The 25,497-nt window shown below is 40.4% G+C and overlaps 1 protein-coding gene across 2 annotated transcripts in view; it reads right to left on the bottom strand.

Moving 5' to 3' along the window:
• Positions 1–24,392, bottom strand: part of runx2b (RUNX family transcription factor 2b) — a 49,094-nt gene extending 24,702 nt beyond the window's left edge. For both annotated transcript variants that reach the window (XM_061929432.1, XM_061929433.1), the window contains exons 1-3: positions 23,989–24,392; positions 22,096–22,252; positions 13,370–13,474 (exon numbers count right to left, since the gene is read on the bottom strand). In XM_061929432.1, coding sequence (XP_061785416.1) covers positions 13,370–13,474; positions 22,096–22,252; positions 23,989–24,270 — 544 coding nt within the window. In that variant the 5' untranslated portion in view covers positions 24,271–24,392. The remainder of the gene's footprint in view (positions 1–13,369; positions 13,475–22,095; positions 22,253–23,988) is intronic.
• Positions 24,393–25,497: the final 1,105 nt, after the last annotated feature.

Here is a 25,497-nt window from a genome sequence, read left to right as displayed (position 1 = left end):
GTGTTTGGCGTCGCACACACTTGGCACGTCTTCAAGGGATTCAGACATTCAACTGACTGACTGCCTCTGGAAAAGCCTGAAGGTTCTTTTTGTTTTCAGTCTTCAGCCTCCTCCCTCCTGTCATTGCTCTTGAAGTTTGTGTTGTTTTTATTTTATTTGTCAGGCTCCCATTGTCAAGTTTTTCTTTTTCTTTTGCCATTTTATTTTACTATTGTTTTAAGGCAGCAAAGATGTGCGTGGACTTTTGATTGCAATACCCAGAAAAAAACGATAGTGGCAATAGTCGCTACTTTATAGGTACACAATCTCATACGATCAACGCAGACAACAATCCTGACCGAAGATGCTCACTGTTGAATTAGTTGTTGATTAAATTATTTTTAACTGATATTTGCTGACTGCAATTTGCAGATGTGTTAGTCTGTAATGTTAATCTCATGGTGTCCCACAAAGCCCAATCTTAGATCATCTGCTGTTTTTTTTAAGTTTCAGTTTGTATTGCCATGACATTTAGCATGCGTGACATCAAGTCAAAGATGTTTCGTATTTCGTCCTCGACAATCCACAATTGCAACACAATTGGCTTAAAAACTGGAATTTCCTCTCTTTGATGCTTAGTCATGAAGATTGCGAAACACTGATGATTTTTTCTTTCACCATGAAATGTTGCACAATACTGTATTTTTTTGTTCTACAAGACTTTATAACAGGCTTCAGATATATCACCATGAACCTACACAGTTAACAACGGCAACTTTAGTCATTGTGTAAAAGTAGCTTTTCGTGCCTCACTGTGTGTGTGTGTGTGTGTGTGTGTGTGTGTGTGTGTGTGTGTGTGTGTGTGTGTGTGTGTGTGTGTCTGTGTGTACATATGGGTTTTGGCACTAGGGCGTCTTTTCGAACCACTAATCTGGTCTGCAGGCCCGCAAAGACCCAGAACGTCTTCACCAGACTTGTTAACACTCTGACCAAAACAAGACCAAAACCCCTAACCCCTACCACTGACACACAACATACACGCTTGCGCCACAAAACCAAAGCCTGTGTGACACCGCAACATTTTTTTGATGTACGGTACCATCAATTAAATTAAATAACTTGGGATTTGCAAAGAGGAAGTCGAGAGCGGGGTAAGGAATGTGTGTGAACGTCACAGCAGCACCTGTGAAGGACACTCCCTGCCTATTAGCTGCAAATGGCGGTTAATGAGGGCTATTAGCCGCACTCCCAATCAATGCAGGACTAACGACACCGTTAGCACAATCAGACACTCATGCAGCACGTGTCAAGAGAGCGCACACACAGACACACATATACACGCACAAGGACACACACACACACGCACACACACACCAGCAAACAGTGACAAACCACATGATAACCAAGAGCAATGCAATGTGAGCCACAAAAACCGAGTTAGTCTCTTGCTAATGACTCAGTGGTCAGAGGTACGTGATTAACTTGATCCCCCTTCCACACGCACACAACACAAACCTTTGTCAATCTGACTGTGAAAATAATTGCGTGAAGTAAGTTTGGCACGGTTATGAATTGATTTGTGGATCCACGGGTGGTCACTTTACTTAAAAGGGGAACCTCACTTGTTTTGTAATTGTGCCTATCATTCACAATCATTATGAAAGACAAGAACACACGTCTTTTTTTTTTAGAATTTTAAAGACGATAAAAAAACACTTGCAAGATGAGGCTAATGGGAGTCACAGTTGCAGCCTTCAAAGCCCTTTAAAACAATTTCAAAACCCTCCATTAAATCTATACATAATGTAGTAACAGACACGTTCATAACAATATGCAATATGTACATAATTCACTGTAGTTTGGTCATTCAATGCCACCGGAACTTCTTACCTCAGCGCATTTATTTCCGTTTCCATGGCAGCGCACCTCTGACTTGCGGCAACAAATGTGTGTTCCTACTTCCGGAAACAAACGCGAGTGTGTTCTAATTATGGCAGACTTGGTAACAGAGGACGAAGACGACTATTTTTGGACAAAAGAGGTTTCACAACCTTATTATTTTTAGCCTGAATATACAGAGGATGAACTGCTGCTTCTAGAAGCGAGCACGAAGAAAGGGTGGAACGTTAGAGCAGACGGAAGCCGAGAGAGTGAGGTTGGCGTGACGTGACGGTGCAAATGTGGAACTTGGAGCCAAGCTATGCAGACATAAATGGTGTGCTTACCCAAAGTCAACGAGAAAAAACTTCCCCAGTCAGCTGGACCAAAGAGACAACTGTCCATCGGGTGAGTCATTCTAATATTGATCATGATAAATGCAGCACATCATGCTTGTTACAGCTACATAAACTGTTGAGCTAGCTGTGTACAAACAAAACATGAAATGTGGGCTAATACTTTACAGATACTGTAATATGATTGTTCGTTGTTTTTTAGTCAGTACAGATTGGTGTCCTATCACATTGTGTTGTGCATTACAAACTTAAAAGCAATTCAGCTGTTGAAGCAAGCGTTTGTCCGTAGCCAGCTTATAACAATGCCTTAGCATGCCGTCCCAAGACAATGTCTTACTACGCTAGAAAAATAGTTCCTCAGTGTTCTCTTACAATAACAAAGTCGCGGCACCTTGGTTATTATACAGGTTACTGAATGTAAATTAAGTATTGTTGCCGGTTTTTGAATGCTTTTTTAAAGTGATTTAGCGGCCGAATGAATTGCTCCCATTAGCTGCATTGCTAGCCACCGAAGTGAGACGATTTTTACAAATTAGAATGGAAAGAAATACAAACCTTTTGTCTTCTTGTCTCTCATTAGGATTGTCAACAAGAGGCAAAATTCCAGAAAAGTGCAGTTCCCTTTTAAGGAGACGACCTCATATGGCCGCCATAAGGCTCATCAAACATCCCAGCAGAGTGAGACATCCATCACCCGAAGCCAAGAATACGAGAAGAAAATGTGCAATAAAAAAAGGGTTGTTTGAGAAGTAATCCATAGTCATCAGTACAGTTAGGCTGGGCGGCGTGACGTGACCATACTATGTCCACTAATCAACACACTGCCCTGAGTCTAGCTCCACCCTTTTAGTTACCCTGCCACTGCTGTTGATACCTAAAGTGTTAGGGTTCCAGTCGTTGTGTGCTTGGGGAAGACATTTCACCCGCCTTGCTCCTGATTGGTTGTGGCTAGCGCCTTGCATGGCAGCTTTAGCCATCAGTGTGTGTATGGGAGAATGTGACATATACTGTTAAGTGCTTTGGGTATAGTGTAGAGTTGTACGGTATACCGGTATTAGTATAGTACCGCGATACTAATGAATCATATTCGGTACGATACCGCCTCTGTAAAGTACCGATGCCACACCCCCCCCCCGCGCCTCTGTCGTCGTCACGTCGTGTCATTGCTGGTTTACGAGCAGACGAGCATGTTCGGCAGTGCACAATCACGGAGTACTTACAAGCAGACACAGTGTGTAGACAGAAAAGGGAGAACAGCTGCATTTTGGCTTGAAAACTGACAATAAAGGTGAAGTTATAACACTGAAACACCCTCAGGAAGAGGTGCTTTAAGACATGGCTAGCGAGCTAACGGCTAACGTTCATTTGTCCATAGCTACTTCTAAATCACTAATCCTCGCCTCCATGGCGACAAATAAAGTAAGTTACTTACAAGTATTATCCCTGCAGGATGAGGAATAGCTAAACATGCTTCACTACACACCGTAGCTCACCGGCATCAAAATGTAAACAAATGGCATTGGTGGATCTGCACCAAACATCCACTGTAATGATACCAAGTACAGTAGCGTATCGAGTTGATATTACTCTGATTACATCGATATTTTTTGGAATCACAACATCTTCTTTCGTCTTTTTAAAATTCATATTATGTTAATAAACTCAGGAAATATGTCTCTGGACTAGGGATGTCCCGATCCGATATTTGGATCGGATCGGCCGCCGATATTTGCCAAAAAATGCGTATTTGCACGGCATGGGAAAATGTCGATCCAGATCCAGTTTTAAAAAAAAACTGCGGTCCGTGTTTTCCAACGCATCGATTTAAATAATACATTCCACTTTTCTGCTGCTCCCTAATTTCCGTTCCGCATTTTCCAGCACACCTTAAACACATCCACAGGTCTGTGGATGCAGTTGCTTTTAGCGACGACAGGCTCTTTCTCACTCTTTCCTGTTTCTCCCTCTCACAGACAGAAAGCGCACCTTCTTACACACGTCACATACTGTCACGTCATACGTCACATACGTATACGTCCTCCCCGAGCAGAGAGGTAGCAGCATGGCTAACGTTAGCTGTGATGCTAGCGCAGCCGTGCGAGCAACGTTCCCTCTAAGGTGCGCGCCTGCGCGATTGCGCACTGCTCAAGCATCCTCTGCGCACGGCAAATCTATGCCATGCACAAAATCAAATAAAGAAATAAGCGCATAACAATTTTCGACACACGGACACGACAGAGAAAACAGTTTTCGTCATCATTGTTCAAATATTGTTACGTCTAATGAGACGCTTATCTCCATTTGGTGCCACACGCCCACACCATCGAAATGCCGAGGCAAACATTTCCAGATCAACACCGTATGAAAAAAATTGTGATTTTTTTTTAGTTGTGATTTCCTTCTCTGCATGAAAGTTTAAAAGTAGCATATATTAATGCAGTATGAAGAAGAATGTTTTAATGTAGACACATAGAATCATCATACTGCTGTGATTATATGCATCAAGTGTTCATTCAAGGCTAAGGCAAAATACCGAGATATATATCGTGTATCGCGATATGGCCTTAAAATTTCGCAATATTAAAAAAAGGCCATATCACCCAGCCCTAGTTCAATGATGCCATTTCTGTTTGTCATGTATAATTTTGTCTATTTTGTGTTTATCCTTGAATAAACAGGTCAGTTTCTTGTTACCAACCATTGTGTATTATTCAAACTCCCCTAATTCAGCTGGCTAGTTGTTATCAAGAGTACTAAAACCCTTTTCAACATGATTCTGACAACTAAGTAGGCTAAATAACTTTAAACTGTAATACATGCTCGGATAGGCCAGTGTCGGTCAGTATCGGTATCGGATCGGAAGTGCAAAAACAATATCGGTATCGGATCGGAAGTGCAAAAACCTGGATCGGGACATCCGTACTCTGGACACATGAGGACTTTGAATATGACCAATGTATGATCCTGTAACGACTTGGTATCGGATTGATACCCAAATTTGTGGTATCATCAACAGAAGAATAAGTGATTATTACATTTTAACAGAAGTGTAGACAGAACATGTTAAAAGAGAAAGTAAGCAAATAATAACAGTAAATGAACAAGTGGATTAATAATTAATTTTCTACTACTTGTCCTTAATAATAATAAAATGGAAAATGACACAATATGTTACTGCATGGCGACGGGCTGGCGTGGCAATTCTTGTTGCCCCCCGGCTCAGAGCCTGCATGTTGGAGTTCAACCCGGTGGACGAGAGGGTAGCTTCCCTCCGCCTTCGGGTGGGGGGACGGGTCCTGACTGTTGTTTGCGCTTACGCGCCAAACAGCAGCTCAGAGTACCCACCCTTTTTGGATTCACTCGAGGGAGAACTTGAGAGTGCTCCCCCGGGTGATTCCCTCGTTCTACTGGGGGACTTCAACGCTCATATTGGCAACGACAGTGAAACCTGGAGAGGCGTGATTGGGAAGAATGGCCGCCCGGATCTGAACCCAAGTGGTGTTTTGTTATTGGACTTTTGTGCCCGTCACGGATTGTCCATAACGAACACCATGTTCAAGCATAAGGGTGTCCATATGTGCACTTGGCACCAGGACACCCTAGGCCGCAGTTCTATGATCGACTTTGTAGTTGTGTCATCGGATTTGCGGCCTCATGTTTTGGACACTCGGGTGAAGAGAGGGGCGGAGCTTTCTACCGATCACCACCTGGTGGTGAGTTGGCTGCGATGGTGGGGGAGGATGCCGGACAGACCTGGCAGGCCCAAACGCATTGTGAGGGTTTGCTGGGAACGTCTGGCAGAGTCTCCTGTCAGAGAGAGTTTCAATTCCCACCTCCGGAAGAACTTTGAACATGTCACGAGGGAGGTGCTGGACATTGAGTCCGAGTGGACCATGTTCCGCACCTCTATTGTCGAGGCGGCTGATTGGAGCTGTGGCCGCAAGGTAGTTGGTGCCTGTCGTGGCGGTAATCCTAGAACCCGTTGGTGGACACCGGCGGTGAGGGATGCCGTCAAGCTGAAGAAGGAGTCCTATCGGGTTCTTTTGGCTCATGGGACTCCTGAGGCAGCGGACAGGTACCGACAGGCCAAGCGGTGTGCGGCTTCAGCGGTCGCGGAGGCAAAAACTCGGACATGGGAGGAGTTCGGGGAAGCCATGGAAAACGACTTCCGGACGGCTTCGAAGCGATTCTGGACCACCATCCACCGCCTCAGGAAGGGGAAGCAGTGCACTACCAACACCGTGTATGGTGCGGATGGTGTTCTGCTGACCTCGACTGCGGAAGTTTTGGATCGGTGGAGGGAATACTTCGAAGACCTCCTCAATCCCACCAACACGTCTTCCTATGAGGAAGCAGTGCCTGAGGAATCTGTGGTGGGCTCTCCTATTTCTGGGGCTGAGGTTGCTGAGGTAGTTAAAAAGCTCCTCGGTGGCAAGGCCCCGGGGGTGGATGAGATCCGCCCGGAGTTCCTTAAGGCTCTGGATGCTGTAGGGCTGTCTTGGTTGACAAGACTCTGCAGCATCGCGTGGACATCGGGGGCAGTACCTCTGGATTGGCAGACCGGGGTGGTGGTTCCTCTCTTTAAAAAGGTGAACCGGAGGGTGTGTTCTAACTATCGTGGGATCACACTCCTCAGCCTTCCCGGTAAGGTCTATTCAGGTGTACTGGAGAGGAGGCTACGCCGGATAGTCGAACCTCGGATTCAGGAGGAACAGTGTGGTTTTCGTCCTGGTCGTGGAACTGTGGACCAGCTCTATACTCTCGGCAGGGTCCTTGAGGGTGCATGGGAGTTTGCCCAACCAGTCTACATGTGCTTTGTGGACTTGGAGAAGGCATTCGACCGTGTCCCTCGGGAAGTCCTGTGGGGAGTGCTCAGAGAGTATGGGGTTTCGGACTGTCTGATTGTGGCGGTCCGCTCCCTGTATGATCAGTGTCAGAGCTTGGTTCGCATTGCCGGCAGTAAGTCGGACACGTTTCCGGTGAGGGTTGGACTCCGCCAAGGCTGCCCTTTGTCACCGATTCTGTTCATAACTTTTATGGACAGAATTTCTAGGCGCAGTCAAGGCGTTGAGGGGATCCAGTTTGGTGGCTGCAGGATTAGGTCTCTGCTTTTTGCAGATGATTTGGTCCTGATGGCTTCATCTGGCCAGGATCTTCAGCTCTCACTGGATCGGTTCGCAGCTGAGTGTGAAGCGACTGGGATGAGAATCAGCACCTCCAAGTCCGAGTCCATGGTTCTCGCCCGGAAAAGGGTGGAGTGCCATCTCCGGGTTGGGGAGGAGATCTTGCCCAAAGTGGAGGAGTTCAAGTACCTCGGAGTCTTGTTCACGAGTGAGGGAAGAGTGGATCGTGAGATCGACAGGCGGATCGGTGCGGCGTCTTCAGTAATGCGGACGCTGTATCGATCCGTTGTGGTGAAGAAGGAGCTGAGCCGGAAGGCAAAGCTCTCAATTTACCGGTCGATCTACGTTCCCATCCTCACCTATGGTCATGAGCTTTGGGTTATGACCGAAAGGACAAGATCACGGGTACAAGCGGCCGAAATGAGTTTCCTCCGCCGGGTGGCGGGGCTCTCCCTTAGAGATAGGGTGAGAAGCTCTGTCATCCGGGGGGAGCTCAAAGTAAAGCCGCTGCTCCTCCGCATCGAGAGGAGCCAGATGAGGTGGTTCGGTCATCTGGTCAGGATGCCACCTGAGCGCCTCCCTAAGGAGGTGTTTAGGGCATGTCCGACCGGTAGGAGGCCACGGGGAAGACCCAGGACACGTTGGGAAGACTATGTCTCCCGGCTGGCCTGGGAACGCCTCGGGATCCCCCGGGAGGAGCTGGACGAAGTGGCTGGGGAGAGGGAAGTCTGGGCTTCCCTGCTTAGGCTGCTGCCCCCGCGACCCGACCTCGGATAAGCGGAAGAAGATGGATGGATGGATGGATGTTACTGCATATGTCAGCAGACTAAATTAGAAAACCTTTGTTTGCTTACTTACAACTAAAAGACAAGTTGTTTAATATGTTCATTATTTTATTTAAGGACAAACTTACAATAAGAAACATATGTTTAATGTACCGTAAGATTTTTTGTTAAAATAAAGCCAATAATGCCATTGTTTGTGGTCCCCTTTGTTTAGAAAAGTACCGAAAAGTATCGAAATAATTTTGGTACCGGTATCGGTACCAAAATATTGGTATCGGGACAACACTAGTATAGTGCAAAGGTACCAAAAAGTGGTACACTCGAGATCATTTATTTTGGTGCCTTTCACAACAAATGTTTACAAATAATATGTACTAACTGAAAGGGATTTGGTCACTTTTATGGCACTCAGACAGGTTTCTGTACTTGAAATCAGGATGAGGGTTATGAGGGCGGAGCTTAAAGACCTGGCTGAGTAAAATTATGCCAGCGATGTCATCCTGACCATACAGCGGCGTGATTTGTGATGGATAGCATGCATGGAGACACCAAGTCGCTCTCATATGCGAAATAAAAGGATGAAAGTGGGAAAAAAAAGAACATGTTTTGTTCCTCGTTTAAAAAAAATAGCCGTCGAACAAGCGACCTTTGCAGACGAGAACAACAGATGCTGTTAAAAGCGGGCCAGAACCTGCTCACCTGATAGCAGGCTGGACATGAATAGAGACGTTGTCTGAGTCTCATCTGTTTGCCACCAAACAAGCAACTTATTTGAAGAAAAAAAAAAAGTCATTTGACGTGCGACGGCAGATGCACAGGAAATGCTTTTGATCAAACCCAGCGTCTAGTGAGTGTGTGCGAGTGTTTTCTTGGCACCGCCCGCAGCTTTTCCAAGCAGAGGGGAATGATGCTGCTTCTAATCCCAGTGTCTCGCGGCTCCGCTCTGTCCTGCTGCCACATGTGAGGGCGCTTGTTTGTGACGCCATATTGTTCACTTTTTTTTTTTTTTTTTAAATAGAATTTTAGTTAAACAAGCAGGAGGCAAACAGCTGCTTGCCAGACCAGTTGGCACTGACGGCTAAAGTATAGTAAAGTTTTATATGGCCCATTAAAACGAGCTGATGCTAGCACTCTCAGGAATATTCCGGCTCAATTTGGGTCTCTGGTTCATGAGAGGTCAAGTTAATTTAAAGCACCACAATTTAATTATTGTAGAAAATATGTTTTTGTTTGTTTGTCTGAGGTGCGGCACTTTCCAAATGGATGGTATGACTGGCGAGTAATTGGGGCGGGGCGGAACATGAGAAAATACAGTCAAATTGTTAATGGATGATAATTTGTCAAAGAGACCCTTTTATACAATGGGGACTTTTCGCGGTAATATGTGTTCCGGTTTATGACCACCAAATGTGACAAAAATCTATCATCTCATTCTCAGTTACTTTTTTACAGTGGTGTGCCGTAAGGGCCAGCAAGGCCTTCTCTGCTGGCCTAACATAACCAGAAATCATGATCATAATTAAAGATAAAAGTATTTTTTTATTTACTTTCCCTAAATATCTAAAAGTATTCATATTCTTTTCATGTCATATAATGCTCCTTCCAGCGCTGTTGTTTTTAGGTAATAGAGTTTTTATCCAATCAGAATTCAGCTAGCTTATGTTGCCATGCTGTACGACATCTGCCCGAAGCCTTCAGAATCCACAATGCAGGCGTCCGTTGACAGACAATTGCGATAGCCAATCAGATCACGAGTTGTTGTCAGTAAGGCCTTCTAGATGGTCTAAGGCAGATATATATAGTGATGTTATGAGCTAAGTAACATAAGAACTCCATTACCCAGCATGACACAGTAGTGAAGAGCATGCACAGTGGCCACGTTTAGCTATGCCGGCAGCGGGATGTTTTGGATGAGCACCTTGTGGGGTAAACTTTAAGAACTCAGCCAACACGCCTCGTCTGCATCTTTCATGATTAGACAAAACAACACGTATATTTGCAAGGCCATTTTCAAGAAGGATATTTAAAGACAAACTACATCTTGTGAGACCATGTCGGCCAACCCCGGAAGCTCGGATGGGCTCTACAGATTGTGAGTTCAGATATTTTATTTCTTTATCTTTTCACGTTTAATATGTTTTTTGCAATTTTAATTTTGACAGTACCACATAAGATATGTTCTAATTGCTGATGCGGGTTTATTGATTTTTAAATCCGCCAGAATATAACCTGTTATGTAGTACGTAAATGTGTTTCTGTATAGTATTTCTCCAGCAATGGTCATGTGGGGACATAAATTATGGTATTTTCACTGCAAAAACTGAAATCTAAGTAAGATTAAATATCTCAAATAAGGGTGATATTTGCTTATTTTCTGTCTGATAAGAATTATTCTCTCTAAAAAGATTTGATGTTAGTGTTTTACTTGTTTTAAGGGTTTTGGTCCTAAATTATCTCAGTAAGATATTACAGCTTGTAGCTGAGATTGTATGACCTATATTGAGTAAAACATGCTTGAAACTAGAATATCAACTGTTGCAAAGCTGTGTCATCAACACTCACAAGTATAAAACTACTTTTTTAAAGTAATAATTTCTTATTTCAAGCATGAAAAAAAAAAAAGCATGACTTTGACACAATTTTGTCGCATAATTAAAACGGATGGACTTTGCTGTTTTATTTTCAATGAAACAATAGAAAATACGTACTCATAAAGTAGTTCAGTTGGCGCAGTACAGTAAACTGACAGTTAATATTTAAACATTTAACATGTGATATTTCTAACAATTTTGAACAGAAATAGTTCATGCACATTCAGATGAATTCTTCAAAATTACAATTAAAATTTTTTTGACCGGGGGCCGGGCCGTATATATGCGCAGTAATTGACTGAAAGAGCACGCACTTGGCGCGATGATGTCATGTTATCGATGGAAACATGCATTTTTAGACCGTATGATTTGCCTGAGGAGCTAGGAGACCCAGAGAGTAACAAACAGTTTCCTTGTTGCCTTTCCATTAAGAACAATACATTTGTTTTTAGTATAAGTTTTCTGGTTTCAAGAAATGTAATGCCGAGCGCATATCATTATGTCAAGATAACGGCACTAGCATTTACTTAATTTAAGAATATTTTTCAACATATTGAGCAAAAAGGTGTCTTTTTTTTCTACCAAGAAAAGTGCACTTATTAGTGAGACTATACTTATTTTAAGGTATTTTTGGGTTCATTCAAGTTAGCTAATTTTATTTGTTTTGGAAAGTCTTGACAAGCCAAATTTTCTTGTTCTATTGGCAGATAATTTTGCTTAGTTCAAATAAAATACCCCTAATTTTTTTTTTTTTTCTTGTTTTTGAACGCTGACTTTTTGCAGTGTTGAGAGGTAATCATTGAAGTCGGACATCACGGAAGGCCTAGGTGGGAAACGCACGGCCTGTCACTGCTTTTTCACTATTACGAAAAGAAACGCTCAAACGCTTGCTTTAAAAGTTGCGGCTCGTCATGAAGGCAAAGCCTCCTTCCTCTTTCCTCAGGGATGTGAACCTGCCTCTGACCCGACACTAGGTGGATAAGCCTACTCACTACACATTTTAGAATGCAGCCTGCAGCTCTGCCAACTATCCATCAGTCAGCTACAGACATGGTATGTTGTTGTTCTTCAGCTATAATGCTAACCGAGCACGATGTTACGATTAAAATGTGAGTGTAATGTTTGCATTGTAGCTCACCTAGCTTTGCTAGTGTTGCTAACGTTTGTGTCATCCAATCACACGCCAATGTGACATTGTCTCAAGTGATATATGGCATATATTACAGTATTTTGGATAATACGTTAGTTTTTTGCGTATTCCTTTTGTTAGAATTTGGGAAAAAATGTCCACTGCAGAGGATGCTGGTTCTCAGGGGGATAGACACTGTAACTCTACACTTATAATAGATGCCATAGATTAAATAAAATAACATTAAGGAGTAAGACAGGAAGACGTAAACGTTAGCAACACTAGCATATAGCTTCAGTAAGTAAGCTCCATGCTAACATTACACACACCTTTGAACTGCAGCATTAATCTTGGTTAGCCTGTTAGCTGAAGAACACTACGTGGTCAAGCCTACACCTCCCACATATGCAGCTGTCTGACAAAAAATTGCATAGCTCCGGGCTACATTTCAAGGCTTATAGTGAAGCCTTCTTCATTTTTATTTTTTTTTACAAAGTGGAAGCATATACATGTCCGCCCTGAGATCGGTAGGTCGTGAGTTCAAACCCCGGCCGAGTCATACCAAAGACTATAAAAATGGGACCCATTACCTCCCTGCTTGGCACTCAGCATCAAGGGTTGGAATTGGGGGGTAAATCACCAAAATGATTCCCGAGCGCGGCCACCACTGCTGCTCACTGCTCCCCTCACCTCCCACGGGGTGAACATGGGGATGGGTCAAATGCAGAGGGTAATTTCACCACACCTAGTGTGTGTGGTACTTGAACTTTAACACTAGGGTTGTACGGTATACCGGTATTAGTATAGTACCGCGATACTAATGAATCATAATCTGTACTATACCGTCTCTGAAAAGTACCGGTCTTTGATACCCAAATTTGTAGTATCATCCAAAACTAATGTAAAGTATCAAACAACAGAAGAATAAGTGATTACCGGTATTACATTTTAACAGTAGTGTAGATAGAACATGTTAAAAGAGAAAGTAAGCAGATATTAACAGTAAATGAACAAGTAGATTAATAATTAATTTTCTACCAGTTGTCCTTAATAATTTTTACAAAACAATAGAATGATAAATGACACAATATGTTACTGCATATGTCAGCAGCTAAATTAGGAGCCTTTGTTTGTTTACTTACTACTAAAAGACAAGTTGTCTTGTATGTTTACTATTTTATTTAAGGACACACTTGCAATAAGAAACATATGTTTAATGTACCCTAATATTTTGTCTTAAAATTAAGCCAATAATGCAATTTTTTGTGGTCCCCTTTAATTTGAAAAGTACCAAAAAGTGTCGAAATAAGTTTGGTAATGGGAAGGGTACCAAAATGTTGGTATCGGGACAACACTAATACACACAGAGACACAGCTCATTAGCATTAAAGCTACAGATCCAAAATAATGTGGTCCAAACACTGAGACTTATTTAAAATTGTTGAAAATGATAGCGACCTTTGTATGAGATGGTATGTTTTGATGCATTTATGACAAATTCCAAGTGTCTGTGTATTGCGGTACTCACGCCGGGGCTCCCGCGGTCCGTCCACGGTGACCTTAATGGCTCTGTGGTAAGTGGCCACTTGCGGCGGGTTGGTGAATACTGTGATTGTCAGCGTGAAGCTCTTGCCTGTGAAGACATCAAAACCACATCAATTGACACGGGGTTCGCAGAGACAACGCTACACATTCACGGCCCCAAAAGCGACCCGCAGTCACAAGTGTGCTTGCGGTGCCACAATAGCCAGTGCAAACCGTCCGGGGGCGGATTGAGGAGGATTACGACGGATAACGCTGGCTTGTGTGAGAGGGTCTATTTAGGTTGGCTGGCACGCTCTAAGTGGAGCCTGGACTGCAGGAGACAGTGTGGCGTTATGTAGACTCTCTGCAGCGTGAGTGGGCGACAGGCATTTTAATAGTCACTTCCTCTCGCCATAATCCCCGGCAAGCGCTGCCTGGGAGATGAGAGTGTGTGAGTGTGTGCATGTGTGTGTGAGCTCCCATGGGCATGCCCACGGAATGCCGTGAATCAGAGCGCCAGGTCAGCAGCAGCATGAACAGTAAAAAGGTATGCGTCATGTCACCGTGGCAACCAGCAGCGAAACAGGAAATGGGGAGGGGGGGTAGATGCGTCGACCCATCGCAGCAGCTGTCTGTCCGCACGTGGGCGTCCTCCACGCTGACTGTAAACATGAGGACATATGCAACAGGTGTCCTGCACGGCGGCCATGAGGAGGACGCTAAAATCTAAAATTGAAGCGTGATGTCGTCCTAAAACACCTCAGTGTGAGGAACTTTAAGCCAATCAGCAAGCCGAAGAAAGGCATTTGTGGAAAAGCAAAAACAAACAACCAAGAGGTATTTCTGCTGCTGTTGATAAAAATAGTAATTTAAAATAACATAACAGTTGACCAACAACTAAATTACATTCTAGTCCTGCAGGTGGTGCTATTAACAGTCTTTCCGGCTTTGTGATGAGAACCACAGAACAGGAAGTAGCACTTAAAGGGCCTGGCTGCTTAACGACATATTGTACATTTGTACAACAGGTTAAAAATGTTGAAATGCTAACCAAAAATAACACATGTTCATGTAATTAAGGATTTGGAGAGTGACAGTTTGACGCCTGATCAGATTAATACTAAACTCAAAACCAGTGAAGTTGGCACATTGTGTAATTCGTAAATAAAAACAGAATGTAATGATTTGCAAATCTTTTTCAACCTATATTCAACTGAATGACTGCAAAGACAAGATACTTAATGTTCGAACTGAGAAACATATTTTTTTTTGTTGCAAATAATCCTTAACTTAGAATTTAATGGCAGCAACACATTGCAAAAAAAGTTGGCACAGGGGCATTTTTACCACTGTGTTACATGGCCTTTCCTTTTAAATACCCTCAGTAAACGTTTGCAAGAGATTAAATTTGGGAACTGAGGAGACCAATTTTTGAAGCTTTTCAGGTGGAATTTTTTCCCATTCTTGCTTGATGTACAGCTTAAGTTGTTCGACAGTCCGGGGTCTCTGTTGTGGTATTTTAGGCTTCATATTGCGCCACACATTTTCAATGGGAGACAGGTCTGGACTACAGGCAGGCCAGTCTAGTACCCGCACTCTTTTATTATGAAGCCACGTTGATGTAACACGTGGCTTGGCATTGTCTTGCTGAAATAAGCAGGGGCGTCCATGGTAACGTTGCTTGGATGGCAACATATATTGCTCCAAAACCTGCATGTACCTTTCAGCATTAATGGTGCCTTCACAGATGTGTAAGTTACCCATGCCTTGGGCACTAATAGACTTAGACAAACTTTAATGATCCACAAGGGAAATACACCCCCATACCATCACAGATGCTGACTTTTGAACTTTGCGCCTATAACAATCCAGATGGTTCTTTTCCTCTTTGGTCCGTAGGACACGACGTCCACAGTTTCCAAAAACAATTTGAAATGTGGACTCGTCAGACCACAGAACACTTTTACACTTTGCATCAGTCCATCTTAGATGAGCTCGGCCCCAGCGAAACCGGCAGTGTTTCTGGGTGTTGTTGATAAATGGATTTCACTTTGCATAGTAAAGTTTTAACTTGCACTTACAGATGTAGCGACAAACTGTAGTTACTGACAGTGGTTTTCTGAAGTCTTCCTGAGCCCATGTGATGATATCCTTTACACACTGATATCGCTTTTTGATGCAGTACGGCCTGGGGGATCGAAGGTCCGTATTATCATTGCTTACGTGCAGTGATTTCTCCAGATTCTCTGAACCTTTTGATGATATTATAGACCCTACATGGTGAAATCCCTAAATTCCTTGCAATAGCTCGTTGAGAAATGTTGTTCTTAAACTGTTCGACAATTTGCTCACACATTTGTTCACAAAGTGGTGAGTCTCTCCCCATCCTTGTTTATGAATGACTGAGCATTTAATGGAAGCTGCTTTTACACCCAATCAAGGCACCCACCTGTTCCCAATTAGCCTGTCCACCTGTGGGATGTTCCAAATAAGCGTTTGATGAGCATTCCTGAACTTTTTTGCCACTTGTGCCAGCTTTTTTTAAACATGTTGCAGGCATCAAATTCCAAATGAGCTAATATTTGCAAAAAATAACAAAGTTTTCCAGTTTGGACATTAAGTATCTTGTATTTGCAGTCTATTCAATTGAATATAAGTTGAAAAGGATTTGCAAATCATTGTATTCTGTTTTCATTTACGATTTACACAACGTGCCAACTTCGCTGGTTTTGGGGTTTGTAAATGCAAACCCATTTGACAACGTGAAGTTCTCAGACTCGTCCTAATGATGCTATCCACTTATGCTAAGCTAGCCATGCTATCAATCATGCCTCTGTGCTGTGTCATCATCACCATCCCTCCTTTCTAGCCAGGTATTCATTTCAGACACCCGTAGTCTGATCTCCCCGGGAGCTCCCATGTCACTTCCTGTCGCTAGATTCTGTGTCACGACGATGCGTCTCCGCAGCAACGGGCCAAACACTAACTCTCCTCCTCATCCCTCTTGTTCCCCCTCTGCCACGAGGGATAGACGAGACAAAACTACAGGTCCTACTCTCTTCTTACAGAGCACACCTTTAAAAAAAACATGAAAGGCATTTTGAACAGGCATGGGAACGTGACAAAGGTGCTGCACGTTTGCTCGCCTGCAAGGACTGAGGTCGTGTCAGGTCATCATTAATTTATTCCTTTCAGCAAAGCTGTTATGTTGTCTTGGCTGATACACGGGGAACTTTGCAGAGGGGTGGGGCACGGACTGCATTCTAATGTGGACGGAGAAAACCTTTTGTGTACACATACCATAATAAATGTGTTCTCCTACTGATATATTTGTACAGTATATATTACTGTTTAAACATGTTGTGTATAAAACTGTGTTTTCAATATAAGAACAAGTACTTCCCCCTCAGGCCACACCACCTTCATTCAGCAAAGACATAGGTTGCTATTTTTTAAGTATTTAACAAAGTGCAGGACGATTAGTGAAGGCATTTTTAAGGGCTTAGAGATGTCAATTAGGTTATGACTTCAACCACAGAGTCAGGTTAGCCATTAAAACTTACTACACAGATTACAGTGTCAAATATGCTTAGATGAGACGTTGTGATGTGTGAGTAAGCATGTCTTTTAACCTCCCTATCATGACTTACATCAAAATAATTTTGTAAAACATTTGCCAAAAAAAAAAAAAATGAATTCATTTGCACCCACATTGTATTACTACAGTACATTTGCATGTATAAAATTATTTTTCTTTTACATATAATTGTATTTAATACAGTGAATTTGCACAAATCCATCCAATTGGGTAAAAGGCGGATACACCTTGAACAAGTCAATTTGCAAAAATATATACGTAATTTTTTTTTTAACATATTTGCACATATACATTTATTTTTATTATATTTTCACATATCCATTGTTTAATACATGTTCATGTATCAATTTTTTTTAATACATTTACAAATCAAGAATATTTGAAATGCATTTTCACATATACATTTATTTTCCAATACACTAATCAACAAATCATTTTTTTCTAAATTTATTTGCCTATATACATGTATTTAAAAAAATATTTGCACCTATGAATTATGTTTAATACATTTTTACAAATAAATGATTTCTTAATACTGTACATTTCCACACAAAAATATTTGAAATACAGTTTTACATACTGCTCGCTAGTGTTACCATATCTGAGTTATTGTACAGAAATATAGGGAAATAACTACAAATGTACACTTCATTCCCTAATCGTGTTACAAAAAAGATCAGTTAAAATAATACAAAATGTTGGATATAGAGAACATTCAAAACCTTTATTCATTGAATCGAAAATACTGAAATTCCACGACATAGTGAATTTGCAAACAGCTAAAATTATGCACAAAGCAAACTACAATCTGCTACCCAAAAATATACAACAATTCTTCTCAAAAAGAGAGGAGAAATATAATATTAAAAAAAATAGTAATTTAAAACATTTGTGCGCACGTACAACACATAAGACATTCAGTATATCAGTATGTAGAATAAATAAAGGCATGGATTAAGTTAATTATAATTCATTATTTTTAATGATGTTGGATCTGTATTGTTGTTGTTGTTGTTGTTGGGGACAAGTGTTGTAAATTAGGGTTAGGGCTTTGGCTACAAACACTATGATGCGTACTTTGGATAACTGTTTCAGATGTCTATGTTTTTGTATCTCTCCCTATTTCAAATAAACCTCTATAATAATAATAAAAGCAAAGAAATCAAACAATGTACTAATATAATCCACTTCAAGAAACTCTTCAAACTTAAAGTACTTACAAAGTACAAAGAAGAAGAACCATGATAAACATTCTGAATTTATTTCACCATCCATTTATTTTGTAGATAATCTTATTTATCTCACCATATGAAATATCATTTACCTCACTAATTATTATTAATGTATTTAATTTTCATGGTATAACTTATGGAGTATATTGTGAATAAATTGAGAACAGGAAGTGAACAAAAGTTTTAGCAACTGCTCTGTAAAGGAAAAGGATTAAATAGGATTAAATAAGCTCTGCTTCTTCCTCCTCCATTTCGAACATGTTGAATAGAGAAACTGGAAATTGTGATGTAACATGTTGTATGCATGCATGTTCGAAATAAACACAAACTCAACTCAACTCAACCTTTTTAACTATTTAATACATTTGCACATGTAAATGTATTGTTTTGGATATATTTGCACATATAAATGTATTTTTGTTTTATACATTTAAATACATTTAAACTAGTGCTGTCAAATGATGATTTTTTTTAAATAAATCAGATTAATCACATTTTGGTATTTGAATTAATAATGATTAATTACAGGTGATTACTCTCTTGCATAATTAAAATTCGCATAAGAAAAGATCTCAATATTTGTACCCAAATGCAATTTTAATGTCAGAATTTCATTCAGGGACATTTTTAATTATTTAACTTGAATGCATGTCATTTATTTGCACAAAAAATAGAAACAGGTTCATAGCTTGTGCTGCTAAAATAAACTGCATGTTTAATCTAAGTGTGTTCATGATTAATACAACATTGTTGTGATTAATCACACAAGTTAACTCGATAATTTTGACAACCCTAATTTAAACATAAATATTTAATTACAATTATATTTGCCTGAGTGCAGCTGGGATAAGCTCCAGCACCCCCACAACCCTGAAAGGGAAAAGCGGTAGAAAATGGATGAATATTTGCACTTATAAAAGATGTTATAATATATATAATACATTTGCACATACACATCTATTGTTAAATGCACTTAAACATAAAACAATATTTTTCTAACTACACTCGCTTGTAAACATGAATTTTTTGTAATTAATTTGTATTTCTAATGTATTTCTTTAAATACATGTACACATATGTCACTATAATGCATATTGTAAGTCATAGACACAAAACATACTGTGTGCTAGGGTTGTATGGTGTACCAGTATTAGTATAGTACCGCGATACTAATGAATCATATTCGGTACTATACCGCCTCTGTAAAGTACCGGTCCACCCCCCCTCCCCCCTGCTTCTCCTTCGTCGTCACGTCGTGTCAAACAAGCATGTTCGGCAGCGCACAATCCCGGAGTACTTACAAGCAGACACAGTGTGTAGACAGAAAAGGGAGAACGAACGCATTTTGGCATAAAAACTGACGATACAGGTGAAGTTAATAACACTGAAACGCCCACCACCGGAAGAGGTGCTTTGAGACATGTGCTAGCTAGCTAGCGGCAAACGTCCGTTCGCAGTCGGCAGTGTTTTAGCTACTTCTAAATCACTAATCCTCGCCTCCATGTCGACAAATAAAGTATGTTTCTTACAAGTATCATCCCTGCAGGACGAGGAATAGCTAAACATGCTTCACTACACATCTTAGCTCACTGCCGTCAAAATGTAAATAAACGCCATTGGTGGATCTACACCTGACATCCACTGTAATGATACCAAGTACAGGAGCGTATCTAGTCGATACTACTAAGATTACGTTGATATTTTTTGGCATCACAACATCTTTGTTCGTTTTTTTTAAAATTACAGTATATTACATTTATAAACTCAGGAAATATGTCCCTGGACACATCAGGACTTTGAATATGACCAATGTATGATCCTGTAACAACTTGGTATTGGATTGATACCCAAATTTGTGGTATCATCCAAAACTAATGTAAAGTATCAAACAACAGAAGAATAAGTGATTATTACAGTTTAACAGAAGTGCAGATAGAACATGTTCAAAGAGAAAGTAAGTATATATTAACAGTAAATTAACAAGTAGATTAATAATTCATTTTCTACTACTTGTCCCTAATAATTTTGACAAAATAATAGAATGGAAAATGACACAATATGTTACTGCATATGTCAGCAGCTAAATTAGGAGCCTTTGTTTTCTTACTTACTACTAAAAGACAAGTTGTCTTGTATGTTCACTATTTCATTTAAGGACAAACTTGCAATAAGAAACATATGTTTAATGTACCCTAGGATTTTTTGGTTAAAATAAAGCCAATAATACAATTTTTTGTGGTCCCCTCTATTTACAAAAGTATCGAAAAGTACCGAAAAGTATCAAAATAATTTTGGTACCGGTACCGGTACTAAAATATTGGTATCGGGACACCACTACTGTGTGCTAAATCATTCTAACGTCATTTGTGGTTTATTTTTGTGAATAAAGAAATACTGCCATTTGTATTTCACCTGAATAAAATAAAAATGTGACATCCATTGTTGCATGTGATCCGAGTGTGAGCATGGTTTTTTTTTAATCTCGTTTGAACTGTATTGTAATCATTTTGGTCAAAAAAATCATTACATGACGTGTCCATAACATTTCATTATTTCATTTTAAATTAATTTGATGATAGCTAAAACCAACGCAACAGAGGAGAAAATATGCCATTAAAAATATTTAAATCAGCTGTGTGTTACGGGTTCCAAAGTAAATATTTTGCAATAGTTGTGATGTGAGACTCTGCTTAATTTTGTGTTTGGAACCCTTGGCCTACATCAGTGGTGTCCAAAGTGCGGCCCGGGGGCCATTTGTGTTTGTTGTTTAGCGGCCCGCCACATATTGTGGAAATGCTATTGCAAAAATTAAAAATTAACATTACAAAAAGTAGAATGAAATGAAATCTAACGAGGAACAGTTGCAATGTTGACACAAAGCTGCCATGCAGGCTGTTTGTTTTTCTTTTGTCTTTCTTTATTTTGCTTTTTTTGCCATTGCTCAAAAAAAAAAAGTTTAAAAAAAATTCTATGTTATAATCAATTATTGATCTATTCAAGGCTCCAATTACTTCAAATATTTCGCTTTAAAATGTTTTATGTGGAAAATATTGCATATATTGTGTGGATGCCATATAAAAACAATGTTTTCTTTGACATAAGAGCATAAAACAAACAAAATAATAGATCAAACGTAAAATGGACAGATATATCTGAAGTTGATCTCGTAATTTAAGTGTTGAAAGTAAAAAAAATATATGATAAAAATGTATCACTTTATGACTGGGGGACCTTTTGGATCCCAAATATATTTAATGGGTGTTTATTGATCTTTTCACTGTGATTAATCAAAAATAATAATGAATTAAAATCAATGGTGTTATGCATTATTGATCTTTTTAGGGCTCCAATTACTTCACATCAAACATTGATTTTTGAATGTTTTGGGCGGTGGGGAAAATACTGCATATTTCAGTTTTACTATAAAAAACAAAGTTGTCTTTGACAGAAAAGGCATAGAACCTTTTTTTTTAACGTTATATCAACCTGACGTTGATATAGAGATTTATTGTAAGCTTTAAATTAAAAAAATATATAATAATGTGACTTATATTTAACATTTTAATGACTGAGACCCTTTATATTTATATATTTTGTTATGATTTGAAAATGAAAAATATCAAAATGGCCCCCGCATGCTTTCATTTTTCCGTGTGCTGCCCTCAATGGAAAAAGTTTGGACACCCCTGGCCTACATGAAAAAAAATCAGGCATATCCAAGAGGTTGGTGAGGGCCAGTCAAGTGTGCCCTAAACATGAATCGTACGAGGGAAGAGACATGCGGCGGAGTGAGGGGAGGAGATGATTATGTGGTTGACACATAAGCGAACGTGACCACTAATGGCCGCTGACGGGTGCTACCAACATACGTGACTACACAGAATAGAGTGTGAGTCTCACCTCTGCCGCTGCGGCCCACAAAGCGCAGGTCGTTGAAGCGCGCCACCTGGTTCTTCATCACGCCCGAGGCGTTGCGCAGCTCAGCTGAGTAGTTCTCGTCATTTCCCGCCATCACCGTGACCACCGTGCCGTCAGGTATGTCTCCTAGGGCGACCACCTGGTAGGAGAGGTAGAAGGTGACTCCATGGAAACATGGTCAAACCAGGAAAATTATGGTAACGGGATTCAGTCGTACGGCTCGTTTTTTTCCGAAGTTTGCCCCGGCTTTCGTACACCATCTCGGTTATCGTGCGGCCAAACATTGCAAACATGATGCCTAAGTCGCTGTGCTCTTTTTTTCATTCATAATTAAGTGTGACTGCAAAATTAGCCACCATGTGGTCAAAGAAAGTTGCGAGGACCTGCACTTTGATAAAGAAGGTGAGACACAGTATTGAATTCAAGATAGAACTCATGGCAAAGTACGAAGGTACCTTTCCCCTCCCCTGGTCATTCTTCTCCCATCGCCACCTTCGCCAAAGAGAGTCTTAGTAAAGGTAAAAAATTATGTTAAATGTTCATTTATCCATTTAAGTTTTTGTTTAAATGTATTTCACATGGTTTTCTGCAAGTAAAACTATAATTATTGTTTTGAAAATGTGTTTTGTGTTCATATTTATAAATGTATGCAACCGATTAATGGGATTTTAATTTTTTATTGTTTACATAATGTCCAAAATGGAGTAGTAAGCAGATCGTATTTAATTCTACCCCTTCAACAATGTGTCAACAATTATTAGTAGTTCATATGTTAAATAAATAGCAGGTTTTTTTTCTTATAGGATAAAATAGTAGCAAGTGGATGTATAACTCAGTGTGACAATACCAAAGGAAACTAAAGTGAAACCTCCTAATTTTCATTAGCATACCACAGGCCTGTAATTTGTATTTATAATATTCAGGCATTGCTCACTGAGACAAAAAAACAACATCAACTTATTATCTCTTGCAATGTTACACCAGTGCAAAAATGTATGAATTTAAATCAAAATATATAAATGTGTTTTTCCCCAACATCCTTGCCTCACATCCAGCTTTTTGCATAATCTTGCTAACTGAAAAGCTAACATGGGTCAGCCAAAAAAATGTAATGTCATAACCGCACATAAAATGCTTCACCTACACTGATACGTCACATGACCACATGACGACAATCTGTGCTCAACAACAACAAAAACAAATCCTCCCTCAGATTCGCAGTAAGATCCTTGGATGAAGATAACAGGACAGATGAAAAAGCTGCTATGAATTAAACAAAATATCAATTCTTGTTTTGTAGCCAAGCAACAGTGTGAAGCATCTGAGTATAATTAAACACTTCTTGAGCAATAAATAATACAAATTGCATATATACATATATATATACACACACACACACACTTATACTGTATATGATATACATACACATATACTGTATATAATACATATATATACACATATGCTGTATATAATATACATACCCATATACTGTATATGATATATATATATATGTGTGTGTGTGTGTGTGTGTGTGTGTATTACTAGCTAATTGATGCTCTAAATACAAGTGAGTTAAATTTGACAAGTTTACAGTAATTAAAACAATACCTTGCTGACATAGGATATTTTGGGATGCAATTTTATACAAGCTTTTACAACTTTAAAGCCCCATTAGTGTCATTAGTGATATAATTACAGTTTTCTGGGAAAACAACAATACAAGTGCGAATTAACTTTTTAGGAGCCCATGATATCAGGAACTAACCATTCCTATTTTAATGCCAAAATGAAGTTAGCGTTGCTAAAATAAAAAAAATACTAACAGGAAATAGAGAGTAAAATCCATAAAAAGAAAATAAATATGATATGTCTTACTTTGAAGGCGACCGGCAGCGTCTTGTTGCATCGCCAGTGTGACGGCAGCACCGAGCACAGAAAGTTGGGGCTGTCGGTGCGCACCAGCTCGGCCGGGTGGTCCGCGATGATCTCGGCCATGCTGCGGTTCTCATGAGCCCGGAGTCGGGGCACCGCCGCCGCCGTGTCGGGCTGCCCGGCTCCCGGCGAGCTCACGTCGGTCATCTTGCCCGGCACCGACTGGAGGCTGTTGGACGGCGGGCTGAACCTCCGGCTGGCGCTGGGATCTACGGGAATGCGCATCACAACGGAGTGGATTAATTACCACCACAACCACTAAATGTAAAAAAGCAAAAGATGACAAAAGTCGAGGCAGAAACACAAGCTTGGAGTTCGATGAAACTCTGTGGCTTCTCCGGGCAGGATGAGAAATAGCCCGCGTGGGGAGTGTAAGAAAGAGGCGGAGGGAAGTGCAAGTGTGCGTGTTTAAAAGTCACCCCCACGTATTTTTTCACCCCCCATCCACCCACACACACACACACACACACACACACACACGCACACACACACACACACCCACCCACGCACACACATGTGCAGTTATAAATAACATCCACCCGAGGAAAATTACTTTTTTGGAAGTTTTAGGAAGTCGCAGCATTGCCAGGTGTGTGCCCCCCCCCCCCCACACACACACACCCACCCCCACACCCACTTCACCCCAATAAATAAATACATAAGACAATAAATAACTTCTGTACGTACAAACATAATCCTCCGTGACTTATTCCACACGCACGACCGCCTGAACATTGCTCCAACACACTATAGAGTCATGCTGCGTTCACGGACCGTCACAATAATGATCTGTTTCTGTTTCTGTTTCTGTGTGTGTGTGTGAGAGAGAGAGAGAGAGAGAGAGAGAGAGAGAGAGAGAGAGAGAGAGAGATCCTCCCCATGTGGAGTGTGTGAGTCACTCCACAGCAGCGGCAGAATATTACCATGTGTGTGAGAGAGAGATACATCATTTAATACAATACTGCACGATCAAAACGACCATACAATCATACTAATGTAAAACATGAATATTAATCAGTATTAAAAACAAAAAAAAACGTTTTCTTGCCGTACAATTATTATTTTTAATGCAGTATATCTGTTTAATTTTGCAAGAGGCACACAAACACACACACATATATATATATATATATATATATATATATATATATATATATATATATATATATATATATATATATATATATATATATATATATATATATATATATATAATTGATGGATATATATGTGTGTATAATATATATATATATATATATATATATAGAGAGAGAGAGAGAGAGAGAGAGAGAGAGAGAGAGCGAGGGAGAGAAAGAGAAAGAGAAAGAGAGAGAGAGAGAGAGAGAGAGAGAGAGAGAGAGAGAGAGAGAGAGAGAGAGAGAGAGAGAGAGAGAGAGAGAGAGAGAGAGAGCGCTTGTGTGCTATTTTTTGTTTGAACGTTTGTATTTGTTA

Source organism: Nerophis lumbriciformis, linkage group LG34 (genome assembly GCF_033978685.3).
Source record: "Nerophis lumbriciformis linkage group LG34, RoL_Nlum_v2.1, whole genome shotgun sequence".
Taxonomy (NCBI): Eukaryota; Metazoa; Chordata; class Actinopteri; order Syngnathiformes; family Syngnathidae; genus Nerophis; species Nerophis lumbriciformis.
This window is presented reverse-complemented; position numbering and strand designations above follow the sequence as displayed.